Here is a 17,016-nt window from a genome sequence, read left to right as displayed (position 1 = left end):
TGTTTATCCTTTCTTTATTTGTCTATAAAAATGCTCTTAATTCAGTAATTAACACCTATTAATCAACCTTGACCTAATAAAGCTCCTAATTCATCCAGATGCATCAAGATGTTGTATGAAGAAGCAATTCCTCCACAATCTGGCAATCCAAAAGTTGCTCTATAATGGATAAGAAATTATGTGCAAATGGTTTAAGACATGAGTTATGAGTTATATGTCCTCTATGGAAGGTGATTAGGGAGATCTGAGATTGTCTCGGAGGAAAATGGTCTTTGTGTTTCTCTGGCCTCTCAGATCGTCACCAATCGATCACTCTTATGAGCTCCTCAGGGTCTACCCATAATCCCACTCAACAGGAGGTCTAGGCAGAGATGAGGTCATTCATTTATTCATTCATTCATTCACTCACCCACTCATGCAACCTCTCTTCTTCTCGCCTCCTTTTTTAATGTCTTTAAAATGCACTTTTCTACCTCTTATTGATCGACTCCTGGGTTATTTAACATTCTAGGTGACGCAGCGACACATGCACAGATCTGAGAGCAGCATTCATTACACCGCTGCCACGTTCATTAGAGGAACTGGAGTGACAACGTGTCACAGCAAAGATCCAATCTGGTGTTTTTTGACAAATACTGTTATGTTATAATAATAATAGTACACTTTTTATTGTGTTTTACCTTTAAATGTTACTTAAATACTGACATTTTGCACATATCTTGATCACAATTGTTCAAAAACAGAGCAAATCTATTGTTTATGTTTTGCTCATCAACTGATATAATGTTATCAGATACTTTATAAACTCCCAAATATAGACAGGAGCTTTAAAGAATCCAGTTTAATCCAGTTTATGGTGACTAACTTCATGTTTTCTAGGGTGAAGTGAATAAATGCTTCCTCTTCTAAGACAAAGATATATAAAGTATTTTATTATTTACAGTATTCAACATTTAGACAAACTTCCTGTTTGACCTCTTATAAGCAGAAATCCACATACCGTAATTTTGTTGGGGTTGTTTCAGATTTCACTTTCTGCAAAAGTTTAGAAGCAGTTGCATGAATTTGAACGTAATGAAGCATCAGAGTGATTACAGGAGTGTTACATGAGCTATAGAAAGTCTGTGGTCTCCTATAGGGGAACATCACATCTATCATTTCCATCTTTAAACACTATTTGCATGGCCGCATGTGTGTATTTAAATATTTTGGTCGCTCTGACTCATTCATATCTGGCTGCGAAAAGATTTTAATGAGAGTCCAATGTAAGTGATGGAGGGACAAACTCCACAGTCGTCACTTTATTTTAATGAAGAGCTTGTTTTCTTAGAATGAATTTGCCAAACATTTCCACGCTGAGCTGCAGTGGAGGAATAGAAAAATAATGAATTTTGGTTGCAATAAATAACTGAAAGATTATTTTTAATTCAGACTGATGAGGCCTCAGTTAGCTTTGGATTAGCTTTGGTTTGGTATATAGAGTTACAATAGAAAAACCATTATAGACATAAAGCTGCTTCATGTGAGTATTGGTAGAGGACTGGAATGAGAAAATGTGAATCTGTCCTGTCAGGAGAAGGAGGACAGGCTAAAAGAAAAAATACTTGTCACTTGTCACACTGGAGCTGCGAGCGAGTGGCGCTGCACATATGAAGGCGAGGACACGCAGTAAAAGGAAACAGAGGAATGTGGCAAAAACATGTCGAGGAGGACTTTAATTCTCCGCTCTGTGCTCACACGCGCAGAATAGCAGGTGACATATGAGCTTAAGTAAATCTGATACCTTCACAATAGGCCAGCCGCAGCCTGCGTCTCCAGCAGCTCAGCCTACACACTGCACACACACACACACACACACCAACACACACATGACATGAAAGAGTGCAGGAATGCTCGGCTCAGGCTACACGACACTCAGCTGTTCATCAATTTTTAATCAGAAGAAACCCCCCCCCCCCTCTGTGGCACAACCACACCACACAACAGGAAAACACCTAAAGCTACTGACACGCATGGCATTTTCTCTCTTTCTGAATGAATGTGGATGCAGCAGCTTTGGAAATAGCCGCAGCTGTAATCTGCAACGGCCTGAAGAACAAACATAAACACAAACACAAAGCTGCTTCTATAAAACACAGCTGGAAATTTAAAAAAAAAAACTTTGTTTTCTCACATTAGGGTCAAATTACAAACAAACAAACCTGAGACACCTGAACACCCCCACCTCTAATTAGAGCACGTACACACACACACACACACACACACACACACACACACACACACACACACACACACACACACACACACACACACACACACACACACACACACACACACACACACACACACACACACACACACACACACACACACACACACACACACACACACACACACACACACACACACACACACAGACATTCATGCATGTTGCATAACACAACACACACTACCACCACACCCACCCACACAATTGTCACCCTTTGACACGCTCATGGTCTCCATGGCCTTTGCATAAGGGCTTCTGTTTTTTTTTTCCAACGGTCGCTTGTAAATTCAGCGACAAAAGGAAGTTCAAATGGGGAAGACTTCCTGTTCAGAGATCGGCCTGTTAGACGTGGCGTCAGGAGCCGTCGACCTGAATGAAGAACAAAACCGGTCGCGACAAAATGAATGAAACCGGTGTAATGTGACAATAAAGCGTCCACTCCTCCAGGTGATGAATATAATCCACCAGGGTTCCTCACAATGGAAACTGAGATGCTAAGAGCTGTTTGTGTCTCTGCTGATGCCTTCAAGTGCATCAAGTACATCTCCACTGCTCCGAAACCCAAAGATATTTCACTTGCTTTCATGTAAAACTAAAGAAAGAAAAAAAACAGCATAGATTCATATACTGTATGAGGAAGTTGTGATTCATTTCCTGTGGATCAACTAATGGATTAATTGACTAATCTGTCTTCCAGTTTGTGGATTAAGTGGTGAAAATGTGCAGCTCTGCAAATATCAAGAAGCTGCATTTGGTGACAGATTGAGATTTAGTAAAAACACAGATGTATTTGTTTAAAAAAAAAAAAAAAAAGGCTCTGCAGCATCTGCACCACCTACACAGACTAAACTCCTCTGGAGCAGATCTGAGGAAAGAGACAACAACAACATGATGTTATTCTTCCTTTGTCCAAAGTGTTTGAACTTTTTCATGTACTTGCTTGTTAACTTTCTTTGTCAAAAGGTGGAGAAAAAATATTTAAATGTATTTTTAACCTCAGCTATTAACACTGAACATCCCAAATAAATGACTATTAACACACGATTTAAGTGGATTAACTTTCACCTGATCAATTTAGTGTTTCAGCTGTATTCATGGCAACGTAATCCAGGTAATAATGAGGCTGAATGTCACCGTTTTATTTCCATGATCGTGCCATTTGCTCACGGATTAACCCGATTAGACTGCAGTAGGTGTCGCCACATTCCCACCCATCGTATATTTGCATGTCGCCGAGCTGCTACAACAAACCTACAGGGCTCACACTCCTTCTATTATGGTGAGTAATCAGTGAGGTTGGTGCTTTGGATCTATTAGTTAGGAGGTGATGTATTAACTATAAACCTCATTCTTCAATGTGTGTGTGTGTGTGTGTGTGTGTGGGACCTGACAGTGATGGACTATCCCAGGCTCCACTTTCCCCCAGACAAATGCAACTTCAAAAGCTGCAGGATATAAATGTAGGTGTAAGCATTATAGTGTGTGGGTTCGCAATCCATGGCCATCGCGGTGCACAGGTGCACACAACATGCATGTCTCTGTGTGTGTGTGTGTATGCGTGCACGCAGGGTTTTTCCTCAGCAGTTGAAGCCAGTTGAAGCTGCATGATGCGGATCAGGAGCTCTCGAGTCAATAAGTTTTTGCTAATCCCTCCGAGCCGCGCCGCCTCCTCTCTGGACAGCTGCCACGCCGGCCCTTTAGTCTCACCCAGTAAGCCACGTCTGACCAACGGCACCTTTCCCACGCAGGATTTACTGTAAACACTGACTCTGTTACTGTGTGTATGTATATGTGTATGTGAATGTGTGTGTGTGTGTGTGTGTGTGAAAATGCACAATGTGATTAGACGTACACTAGATCACTCTGGGTCCGATGGGAGTAATTTTCTTTCAATAGAAAAACGAGCGGAAACACATGAACGACGTGAGGTTTTATCAGCCGCACACATCCAGGTGCAACATGCAAATCAATAGACGGGACATGATTCCACTTTTCTTTGATGAGGCTTTGTCCCTGGATAATATGTAACCGGCGGGGAGGGTGGGGGGTGGGAGGGGGTGCGGAGGGCAGTTATGATAGATGGCTTCATTTGCTTATGGAATGATTCGACCATTGTTTATTCACTAGCGCTGGTGCTGGTGTTTACACCTGGACAGTGGAGGCAGATTTCCTCCATGTTTTTGTTTCCCTGCGAGTGTTTCCTTGTCTTGATCTGAGGATCTGAGGATGCTGTATGCTGCACAGATTGTAAAATCTCCTGATGTAATATTTGGGACTCCTAATTACTTTTATTTTACTTTTGATGCATTAAAACACTGTTACAGATTAAACCATACTCCATCCCAAGGTTGTGAACCACTGAATCATATACTGTACTTCTCTAGTAGCTCCCCTGTGCCCATTTTTCTGCACAATGAGTACTTGAATATATTTTAAGTGCATCTTAAAGGGATAGTTCAACATTTTGGCAAAGGCACAGAGACAGAGTTGTTTTCGAGGCAAATGCAGAGACTGCTTGCCGACAAACTGCCCCCATGAGAACATGTATCAGCGGTTTTGCATGAATTTACCTCGAAAACTACTCTGTCTTGTAACGTTCTGTTATTATCTCATAGCGTGGTGAATGTGCAGGTCACAACTTGTCCACCAGAGCATTTTGGAGTTGTTGGATTGTGTATTTGAGGGAAACCAAGCAATCCCATTAGCCTCCGTAGCGTGGCTCTGAGCAGCTCGCGGCTCTGCTCCGCCATTCTAAAAACAGCTTGCACCGACAATCAAAGGTAACAAACCTACTCCTAAAACTAAAGGGATTATGGCAATGGGTCAATTTGCCAAAATGTTGAACTATGCCTTTAATATTATCTCTTCTAAACTTTTACCTCAGCAGGAGTTTGAATGAGGGACTGATTCATCGATTTACAGAATATTTCAGCAACTGGTGACCATCTTGCAAAAAAAAAAGCGCCAAATTTTCACTAGTTTCAGTTCCTCGAATATGAATATATTTTAGTTTTTGACAAGCGGGTTGAGTTAAAGAAGTCATCACACTACTCTGTCTTGGCCCTTTTTGAAATGATTAAGGGATCCAGCAGCGATCCATCCATTAACTATACTGCTGCTTATCCGGGGAGGAGGGCGGGGTACAGCCTGGACAGGTCGTCAGTCTGTCACTGAGCCGACACATAATAGAGACAAACAACCACTGCTGCTCGCATTCACACTTACAGGCAAATTAGAGTCACCAATTAACCTAATGAGCATGTGTTTGGACTGTGGGAGGAGGAGGAGGCTGGAGAAACCTGGGGAGAACCATGCACGCTCAGGGAGAACATGCAAACATGCACCTAATCATTAATGGATAAGAAAAGCACTGACAGACAGCTGCAACCTTATATTGACATTTTTATGTTGTTGCATTGATACTGGTGGTGAGACTGGACCTGAGGCCTTTCTGGGTGGGTTTTAGAACGGGGGAGCAGAGCCGCGAGCTGCTCATTGCTACGCTACGGAGACTAATGGGATTTCTTGGTTTCCCTCATCAAACTCATCAAATATACAATCCAACAACTCCAAAACGCTCTGGTGGACAAGTTGTGACCTGCACATTCACCACGCTATGAGATAATAACGGAACATTACGAGACTTAGTTGTTTTCGAGGCAAATTCAGAGACTGCTTGCTGAAAAACTGCCCTCGATGGGAACGCGCATCAGCGGTTTTGCATGAACTTACCTCAAAAACAACTCTGTCTTGTAACGTTACGTTATTATCTCATAGCGTGATGAATGTTCAGGTCACAACTTGTCCACGAGAGCGTTTTGGAGTTGTTGGATTGTGTATTTGATGAGTTTGATGAGGGAAACCCATGAGCCTCCGTAGTGTAGCTCTGAGCAGCTCGCGGCTCTGCTCCACCGTTCTGAAGAAATAGCTTGCACCGACAATTAAAGGTAACAAACCAACTGCTATGACTATAGGGATTATGGCAATGGGCCAGTTTACCAAAATGTTGAACTATCCCTTTATAAGCACATACTGTAGGTCAGTCGTTGTTTGTCTCTATATATCGGCCCTGTGACAGTCACCCAGCTCTCATCCTATGTAGCTGGGATTAGCTCCAGCTCTTCCATGACTAGTGACTGCAGAGATAAGCGATACAGCTGATGGATGGATGGATAGATGGATGTGTTGATACTTTAACTCACGTAAAAGATCTCAGTTCATCTACTTAACGTCTAAAATTACATTTCAGTAAGCAGCCAGCTGCCCTCCTCTTTAGTTTGTGCTCACATGTTCTCTAATGTCAGTCGTTTACACACATAATCACATGAACACACACACACACAGGCATACGAGCACACACACATACATACATAAACACATGCATGCATGATTTGGATTCAGACCTCGACCCCTTTGTTTCTACTCCGTCCCAAATGCCAGCAGGTCATCATGTGGCCTCTGTGAAATGTCACAGTGTCAGGCTGCAGCGATTTATGATGGCGCTCTCATTAAATGTGATCAGGTGAATTAACCTTTTGTCTGTAACGATCAGTGCCGGCCCCGGACACCACTCTGCCCTTTGGCCCTTTTTGGCTGAGCGTGTGTGTGTGTGTGTGTGTGTGTGTGTTTTTGTGTGTGTGCTCTTGATTCTGGGATTTGTTCACATTTGTGGAGTCATAACGATGTTTTACATTGTCACAGAGTGCAGAGAAACACAGTGAGAGTCTGAATGAATGAGCCTGTCACTGCTTCTTAATGCACCTACTCCTCCTAGTGGAAAAGTGTGAATGACCAGTGCACCAGTCATGTCATGTTTTATTCTTCACCTGCTTCCTTTGAGTTTTCATGCAGATCAAACACTTTGCTCCTCTCAGATTGTGACGCATCAGTAACTAAACTAACTCGATAAAAGGGTCAGAAGTGTGAAATTCCTCCTCCTCTAATGTCCCTCTGACCAAACATCCGTATGTCCACATCAGTGTTTACACAGGGAGAGTCTGCCCTCTTGTGGTTAGAGCCGTTATCACAAGTGGATGAGAGGGAGGTCAAAAACCTGTTCATACAAGAGTTTACATAAGCACCATCTAATTATCTATAATTCAATTACATACAGGAATCATTAAGCCTTTATTGCATCATTTTTATCTTATTAGAGATGTTCTGCTGTCTACCAGTGTGAATGTATGCAATACAAATCATTAAGAGAAATATATATAATTTGAATGATCTTGTGGTGAAAGCAAACAACATGATGCATGTGAAATTCAGTATTAAAACATACAGATGCTCCCTCGTTTCTTTACATTATAATTCCTTAATTTTCCAAATGATATGAGCTTAGATGAGAACTATGAACATGAATTATTATTATAATATTATTATAATTACTATGGGACACTAGCAGCATGTTGTTCTGCATCTTTGATCCCCGTGCCCTTGTTCATGTTCCCCAGAGGATGAACCGTTTAGCTTGGTGATCTCCTGTCTTTCCATCTGGTGTCTCATTGTCGAGTCGCCATGTAATAATTACCTTCTAGGTACCAACATCCATCTTCCACTAACGAATCACATTCCCATCAGCCTCAGCTGTGCTCTGCGTTTAAAGGGGAACTATGCAAGTCTGGTGGCTTTTCTGCTGTTTTGCTAATGCTCCTCTCGTCCATGTGCATTTGTTTACAACGAAGCCAGCAAAATAACGTATACGATGTTACGACGTGTGTATTTGTGTAGTTTTAACCATCATAAACAAAAGATTGCCGGTTACGGAGCACGTTTGTGTCACGGTGCCGCAGAAATGACAGCTGGGACACCGGGGCGGCGACTGAGTAACTACACTGATGTTGCAAGGTTGGTTTTCAGCCGTGAGATGCCAGGTGGAAGACAGAGAGCCTCCATTCTCACTCGTAACAAGTCACAAGTCATGTAGTTAACCATCACAATTAGTCCGGAGCTTTTTAATTAAGGTAAAAATGTAGCATAGCCACGGGAGAAATCCTGCTTAGTTCCTCTTTAATGCTAGTTAGCAAAACTCTATCATGTTAAATGGAAAAGGTGGGAACGGCAGGTATTTACATCTGCTTGGCATTGGGCCTGTCGCTGCAGCAACCGCTGTTAGCACACTGACTTATTTGGGATTTAGTGTAAGTATCACAGAGCCGGTGACGTGGCTCTTGTTTCTCTAAGGACTTAAAAGTCTTAAGCCTTCACCTCTCTGGCGTCCTGCCACATGTGGCTCTGCTCTATGAAAGGGGCGTTCCCAAATGTAAATGCAACATTACACTTCAGCTCTTTCATCACAATACGTCCAAATCAGTCAAATACATCTGAGAGCAATCGAAATGCAAAATAAGGTTAAAGTGAGGCCTTTCTGTCTCTATTGTGAGTGCGTTTGTTTGTGTTTTTGTGTGATCGTACTTTATCTTCTGCAGTAGCAAAACATCCTTTAGTTAAAAATAGCCACATACAGTATAATCCATATACTCCCGCAGTAGTCGGCCTGCAGTTAATGAAGGTCTACACTGCTTCTGAGCCACTTCTTTACACCCTCCACTGTAAATAATACCGTCTCAGATGTAATGCCTCTATAGGTAGTTTCCAAACTGCACTTCCATCTCCTGCATCTCTTCCACCGTCTCCCTCTGTTGCTCGCTCTCTAACCAAGAGGAGGTTTTTGGCCGGCCTCCCTTCAAACCGCAGGGTAAAAATGTACAACAGTAACCCTTCACTGGCTCCATTTCCTCCCCTCCCTCCCCCCCCAGTCTCTCCTGGATCGCTCTTCAAGGGTTATGACGGGGGCAGCGGGCTGGTGTGAAGCAGATCGCAGTGTACACACAGACGGTGGCCATACTGTGCAGACTTCCTTTGAGCTTTTCATACTCTGCGCTCCGTTCCTCTGGCACTTCAACACACACAAACACACACACACACACACTCGCATTCACTTTGTTTTGCGAGTATCGGTCTCGTATGCATGTGGCTTGTGGCCGAGCTCGGGCTGGCCGCATCTCAACCAGTGCCCAGCTTTAAGTACAACTGTGCTGGGTTTATTCCAGGCAACTATAATGGGGGAATATTTTTCCAGCCTCCAAGTTTTCCTGAAGCAGTGCACAGTGCATCTTAATGTGTAGGTATGTGTCTTAAAGCCCTAAATGGAAGCAGATGTTCTGCTCAAAAAGTCAAAGTTTACATAGGGCTGTAATCAAGCGAGGGATTTTTTTTTTCTTCCTCTTCTAGTAATTTGAGTCTATTTTTCTGTCTAAATGAGCCTGGTGCGCTGCGTAGTGCGCATGGCTGAACTGTGCCGGGTTGTGCTGAGCTATGCAGCCACATATGGGAGTGATTACAGTCCAGTGTTTATCAGACCTCACTGAGGGACTCACTGTACGGCTGAGCGGAGCAAGAACCGGCCGAGCTCGTGCAACACCGTTTCAATTTCCCAGCTACAACCTTCTACGGAAATAAGACAAGTGATAAAACATTGCGCCAACGCTGTGCGAACGAACAATCGTAACCCCTGGAAAGAACGGCTTTCTCTCCAGCAACAGTTTGACCGAATGATCGTATACTGTATACTGTATATGTCAAGGTGGAAATGTTAATGATTATAGAAGGAAGGAATTTTACACATTAAACTCTGTTTATGTGTCTTGACATCATGTGGAAAATGAAGTCACTTGAGTCGATGTATGTTACAGCTGAAGGCAACGGGTTTGAATAAAAGGAACCTGGGGGAGTGGAGTTAGTTTAGCAGACGTCTGCAGCCTGATGCTAACCTCCAGTGTTAGCTGCCACTAGCATAACATGTCTGTCTGAAACACTGTTGCATTGTGGGTAATGGTATTCATCAAAGGCGTTTGTCCTTTTTCCAGTTATTTTCATTTAAAGGGGAGCTATGCAGGTCCAGTCACCTTTTCGCTGTTTTGCGAAACACCGGCCTTGTGCATTTGTTTTCAGTGAAGCCAAATCCAAGGAGCAGTGGATAACCTTATATATCATATGTTTTATGATGTGTATATTTGTGTAGTCTTAGCTGTCTTTAACAGGAGATTACAGTTATGTTTGTGTCGTGGTGTCGCCGAGACGAGAGCTGAACACCAGGTCGTTGGCGGCCCTGATCTTGCAAGGTTGGTTTTCGGCCAAAAGAAGCTATAGGTGGAAAGCAGAGAGTCTCCATTCTCCCTCGTAACAAGTCATTTACCCATCACAATTACTCTGAAGCTGTTTAATTAAGGTAAAAAATCTTGCATAGTTCCCCTTTAAGTTTTCCATGAGTTTACTGCAGTGCTGCACTGAGGAATATAAAGTTACTTATTGTTAAACGGTGAAGTGTTTGAACCATATTTGAGGGATCATAGCAGAAAATGTATATATCAACTGGTTATCTGACATTTTCTACTCCTTCATATCAGTATCAGTCCCAAAAAACCCACACCAGTCGAGCTGTCAACTATTTTCAACTCATTGATCATCCAGTCCATAAAGACGTCAGTAAAATCGTCATCATACTTCACAAAGGTCTAGACAACATTTCAAAATGACTTGATTTATGTGATAAACAGTCATTAAACCCAAAGATATGTCATTTGTAATAAAGTAAATGCAGAATTCTCCCATTGAATGAAGCAAAACAAGAACATTTTGATTTCTCATATGACTCAAAACAATTAAAATGTCAAATTCCTGCCGGTTGACTCAGCACTGCAGCTCCATTGACGCAAGAGCGAAACCCCTGTGTCTAGTGCGTGTGAAAGTGAAATAAGATTCACTGTATGCAAAGCAGACGAGCGCCTCGAGTCAGCAAAAATGTCAGTGCGGGCCCATCACTTCATCTCTTCCCCTGCTGGATGCTTTATGACAGACTGTAACGCAGAGGGAGCCCCGGGCAGCACCGGCCTATCACAACCACTTTCACTGTGTCTGCGACTGGGAGCGCATCAGTCTCAGTATCATCATCGGTCCTCCTGCCCGTGTACAGTCTCTCTCTGCTCTGCATTCTTAGATCTAAAACCATGAAAAACATGTCTGACAGCAAAAACACATGTTCTTCATTCACACGCCGCTTTGAAGCCTACTGTAAAAGCTTCAGCAGGAAACCACATGAGGACAAACCCTAATACATATTTCCCTTTTTCCCTCTCTCTCTCTTTCCCTTTTTTTTTTCTTTAAAAGATGCATATGTTTAAACCTCCCTCAGCCGTTTGTTTACAAAGCACGTGAACTCAGCACGGTGCACTTCTTCTTCTTCTTCAGCCACATCTGGAAACGCTCTCGTGCCAATCTAACGAGCAGCGAGCTGCAGCAGCAGAACTCCTGGCAACCGTGGTCACAAAACATTGTGGGTTTGGCAGCGGGCGAGGTTAATGAAGACACTGATAGCATTTCAAAGCAAAATGCACTCAAACAACCTCTGGAGCGAGGGGTTCAGGGAGAACGGAGAATAAAAGGGAGGAGGTGGGAGGGAGGGGGAGTGAAGGATAGAGACTGTCAAGAGTTTCTGAGGCTGTGGCGCGTCAAGGAGCTATTTTTGCTCTGCTAATGTGGGGCCGAGGTTGCAGGGTGAAGTTATCGCCACTTTCTCCAGACGCCTTGCCTTTTTTTTTTCTTCTTTTTTTTTGTATAGGGTGGGTGCACGGATTGGTAAAAAGCAAGGGGAAGGGCTGTGTGACATTGGCAAATTGAGTGGACTGATTAATGAGCAGCGAACATTCATCAAAAGTCATTAATCCAGGCCGTCAGAGCTAATCTTTCCTCCCTACATTGTAAACAGGCTCTTTATCTGAACGTATTTGTTCATTTTGAGCGACAAAGTCAAACCGTAGTAGGCCTAACAAACGCCTGATCACACATTGCCCCGGCTTTTGACTTGATGATAAATAGGCTTTTTCTTCTCTCTCTCTCTCTCTCTCTCTCTCTCTCTCTCATGGCAATTCTCCCTGCCAGTGCATGCCTTTCCTTAAATGAACTACAAATGTTCTGTTGTGGATTGACGAGCGAGACCCGAAAAAGATTCCACACAATGAGGTTAGTTTAGTTTCCACCGCACCAGAATCTGCTGATGCTGGATTCATAGAAAGCACGTTTGCCGACTTCTTGTGATTTCTGATGTTCATACCGAGGTCAAGGTTTTGTTTTTTTAAAAAGATTCTGCCCGGTAACAACAACGACGTCCGTTCACATTTTCCCCCCCTCGCTGTCACCGTCTGTTGGAGTTATGTTTTGTTGCTGCCAGCGCGTGGTCAGAGTCGAGCCAGTGCTTTCTTGGCTCCTTCAAGTGTCACTGTGTAGTCTAATCTTATTCACACACAATTAACCAGGGCTGACTGGAAGTGCTCTGACACAGGCCAGAGAAAGAGAGAGCTCGGTCGCAGAGCAGAGCTGACGGAGAAACATGCCTCCATTGTTATGGAAAAAAAAAGAAACGGAAAACAGAAAACGACACTAAATAGGTTAGGATTTGTTGTTCCTGGAGGTTTTCCAGACTTCGCTGTGTCAAGTTCAAGACTGGAGGGCAAAGAGCTTGTCCAAAGTTGTGTGTGCTTGCTTAAATAAAGTCAAATAGCACTGCAGTGATTCAAGAGGGATGAGTCTATCTTTTTATGACACTCTTGCTTGTCAGAACCTGGCGCCTCCTTACCCATAATGCAACTTCACCACTGTCAGGAAGGATATGCCATACTTACACACTGCTATATTTGTGCAGTAGACAAACAGACATGCAACCACCTGCAACCAGCGCCACAGAGAGAAACAAACGACCAAACATTCAGTCCCACAGCGATTCCTTCAACTTTTTTTTTGCTTTCACCTGCAACTCTGCAGCCGCTGCTGTCGGAGAGAGAATCTGCCAACTGGCAGCCTGGCGCTGACTTTGTTAGATAAAGCTTAGTCACGATGACACACGGTCAGAAACAATCATGTGATGCGTTTATCTCAAAGCAGATCGACTCCTTTAAAAAGATCACGGAAGCTTAATCCCACAAACTTTCCCCCTGAGAATCTTGATTTCACTTATAGATTCAAGTTTCTGGTCCCAAGTTGATTGATAACAAACTTTTTTTCTCCAGTGTCTTGTGTCTTCTTCTTCTAAATTGAATATCTTTTGCTTTAAGGTGGATTTGAAAATGTCACTTTGGGCCTTTTTCCATTCTGTTTTCTGATATTTTATAGAATAAACGATTAATAAAGAGAAAAAAAATTAGGCTAACTGACCCTGACAGTAATCTCATTGCGGCCTCAGAGAGTCGTCTAAGCTAACGTGCCGTGAGATGCCTCACTCACAGTCCCAGAGTCTGTGTCTGTAGCCCGGAGAAGAAAACGAGGGCAGATCGATATCGAGATAAAACCTCCTCATGACATACTTCCACAGGAAAACATATGGGAACACTTCAACCATTGTGTGTGTGTGTGTGTATGTGTGGTGTGTGTTGGCGTGATCGCACACGTGACATGACAGCCGGGATCTAACATACAGTGTGTCCTTATGAAGCTGTCCAAGTGTGTTAGGTGTGTGTGGCCATGCCTCTCTGCAGCACAATGAATTATACACAGCCCCCATCCTCAGCCTCAGCAGCAGCAGCACCACCCTGTACTTGAGTGTCTCTCATATCCCCTCAGTATAGTGGAGGAGAATCTATTTGCCCATGCAGTAGCACTTCAGGCCCGGCTCAGATTGATTGTCTGTTAAACTGCTAGTGTCTGAGAGACAGTCTGCCAGCCAGGAAGCCTCCTCACCATGCAGCTCCTGGGTCCACACAGCCTGCAGAGGAGGAACAGACCCCCTTCATTTCACTTCACTTCACTTCACTTCGCTGGATAAATCAAGCAAATTAGATGCGATGTGTAATTTGAAAGTAAGTGCTCGGACAAAGTCAGAGCTCTGCACCACGTAGCGCCCTGAATATATACTGACTATATACATACTGTATCCTCCGTTTGGAGAAGGGAGACCTGGCCGCCTGGAGGGGGACGACGTCTCCGACGACAACACGTACTGAACCACTGAGACAAAGTTATCAGCTGTAAGAGCAACGGAGTGTGAATCATGGGTAAATTTGCGCTCGTGCTGCTGCTGCTGATGCTGCACACCTCCACAGATTGTCTGAAATAGCAGGAAATGAGAGTTGAGGTGGGAGGAGAGACGCTGATGTGACCAGAGACAATACTAATCAGAAGACACAGATCTGATCTGGATTCATTAGGTGATTGAAAGACAATTAGTTATTGATTAATAGTTAAAGTTACTTTTTTTTACAATTAAAAGCCAAATATTTGACGCCTTCATGTTCTCAAATGTGAGATTTTTTCCGCTTTTCCCAGTTTGCTTTGCGGTAGATTGAACATTTTGGGGCTTTGAACTGTCAGTGAGGAAAAAATGACAACAACAATAAGACATTATAGAACCAATGAATTATTCTGACCCAGTGTTAATGTTTGGAAATTAAAATCTGGTTACAAGCTGGAGTTTTTACCCTAAAACTGTCACTAAGTCGATGTCAATGTTGGAGTACAAACCACAAATGATGAACCAGTTATGATAAAATACGGTGCATGTGTCACTGACATCACCGCTAACCTTACTAGCCTAGATGATGCTCTGACATGACTGCCATCATAAATTATTGGTAAACGAGCTGCAGGAAGTCCTGTGGACAGTCAGTGATTATGCAAAGTACAGGAGGAGGAACTGGTTTCAGTGAAAGCCTTCGCCAAATATTTACTGATGCAAACCACAGCGGAGTAACTTGTGATGGATGGACTCCACGGGGAGCTGCACAGACGGATTAGGACATCCACACAGAGCCGGTGTCCTCCTCCTCCTCCTCTTCCCCATCCTCCTCCTCCTGCTGCTGCTGGAGGAGCCCACAGGACGACACACACACACACACACAATGTCTTAAACCTCCCGGAGGTTTTGCCAATAACCAATCGCTCCACACAGAGAAGTCGCATCAGCTGCACGTTATGTGGTCTCTCCTCCGCCGAGACCCCGCGCCTTCATGTGTCTGCTGCCATTCAGTGTGTATGAACTCACCGACACCCCGCTGTGCTTCAGTATAGCAGCAGACTACATACAGCAGGTGATCTGAACCCCCTCAAATCAAATAGCCTCCAGTTTTTTTTTCTTCTTTTCAGGGAGGGAGGGCAGATGAGGAGGAGGGGAGGAGGGGGTTGGTATGGGGGGTGGGTGGGGGTATTTAAAACCTGCATATTCTGAGCTCTGAGTGTCTCAGGATTGGACAGCTTTGGGGGCACTGTGGCTGCTCTTCTGCCCAATCAACACCTGCCTCTGGCTGTAAAAAAAATGATGATTGACAGTGTCCTGCCACTAAGCAACACTGTCAACATGGCAGAGTCAGGTGCAGACGACACGTATCTGCCCCCCCCCCCCCCCCCCCCATCACACACACACACACACACACACACACACACACACACACACACACACACACAGTCAGAGATGTGGACAATGTGATGTGGGGGGGTTGAGACAGACAGAAAGACAATATTGAGATGAATAAACGGATGCAGGACGGTGTGATAATGTGCCTGCTCCCTCCTCTGTGGATACACTGACTGGTGGATGTTTTTGGGGACATCCCTCCGCTCCAGTGCGCACACGCACACACACATACACACATGCACATACACAAACATACACACACACACAAAGCAGATCCTGGCTATAAATCACATCACCAATCCACAAGGTGAAAGACAGACGGACACCCCATCACAAACTCTCTGTTGGGCCCCGTGTAAAGTGCCACTTCTGGGCAGCAGAGAGCAAGCAGCCTCTGTGGGATGGTCGAGCCATTTTTAATCGCTCCTCTCTCTTGTCCCAGACAGACACACAAAATTAAAGAATAAAAAAAAATGAAAGAAGACGAGGAGAGAGGGCTTACCTGGTGATCTCGAAGCTGCAACCTTTCCGAAGGAGCAGGGCTCTCTTCCGCATGATGCCTTTGTCTCTGCCGAGGTACACATTTTTATCTGAATTCATGGGTGCTGGGCGAGCAGGTTGACTCGGGGAAACAGCAGAGCTTTTCCTTTTCCTAGGATAAAAAAAAAAAGTAAAAAAAAAAAAAAAAAAAAACCGGAGCAGTGGACTGCGAGAGGCGGAAGACCAAAAAAATTAAAAATTAAAAAAAAAAAAAAAGAGGCAGGCTGGCCGATGAAGAACAGGAGGGAAGAAGAAGCCGCTCGGCTCGGCTCACCTCAGCGGAGCAAGGAAAGTGGGATCTTGCAGACTTTTTTTTTTTTTTTTTGCCCCCCTCAGGCTACACAAAGGACGGTGAGCTGGAGCTTTCAGAGGTGCATGGTGCCGGGGTTGGTGGTATCTCCATGCGGGCTGCTCCTCTTGGTGTTGTGGTGTTGGTGCGGGACTGCTGCAGTTGTTGTCAGCCTCACTGAGCCGAGGATCGAGTCTCTGCCGCCGCCACAGAGATCCGGTGATCCTGAACTCTGGAGCTCCACAACCCTTCAGCTCCTTCAGCCTCAGCCCGACACTGAGTGGCTGCACGGCACTGGCTGAGAGAGAGAGAGAGAGAGAGAGAGAGAGAGAGAGAGAGAGAGAGAGAGAGAGAGAGAGAGAGAGAGAGAGAGAGAGAGAGAGAGAGAGAGAGAGAGAGGTGGTAGCTCTACTGCTGGTGAAAGCGTGTGTGTGCGCGTGTCTGTGTTAAATTAAGCAACTTCATGCGTGGGAAAGGAAGAGAAAGTGACAGAGTGAGAGTTGCACATTAAGCCTCTTC

General features: G+C 44.2%; 1 protein-coding gene across 1 annotated transcript in view; it reads right to left on the bottom strand.

The window, feature by feature from the left end:
- The window catches only part of garnl3 (GTPase activating Rap/RanGAP domain like 3), a gene marked incomplete at its 5' end in the record, with an annotated part of 76,299 nt that extends 60,031 nt beyond the window's left edge, over positions 1–16,268 (bottom strand). Inside the window, one exon of the mRNA XM_083982858.1 lies at positions 16,171–16,268. Coding sequence (XP_083838984.1) covers positions 16,171–16,268 — 98 coding nt within the window. The remainder of the gene's footprint in view (positions 1–16,170) is intronic.
- Between the last annotated feature and the right edge of the window lie 748 nt (positions 16,269–17,016).

This window comes from Trachurus trachurus, assembly GCF_905171665.1.
Source record: "Trachurus trachurus genome assembly, chromosome: 12".
Taxonomy (NCBI): Eukaryota; Metazoa; Chordata; class Actinopteri; order Carangiformes; family Carangidae; genus Trachurus; species Trachurus trachurus.
The sequence above is the reverse complement of the archived record's forward strand: the minus strand, read 5'-3'. Positions and strand labels throughout refer to the sequence as shown.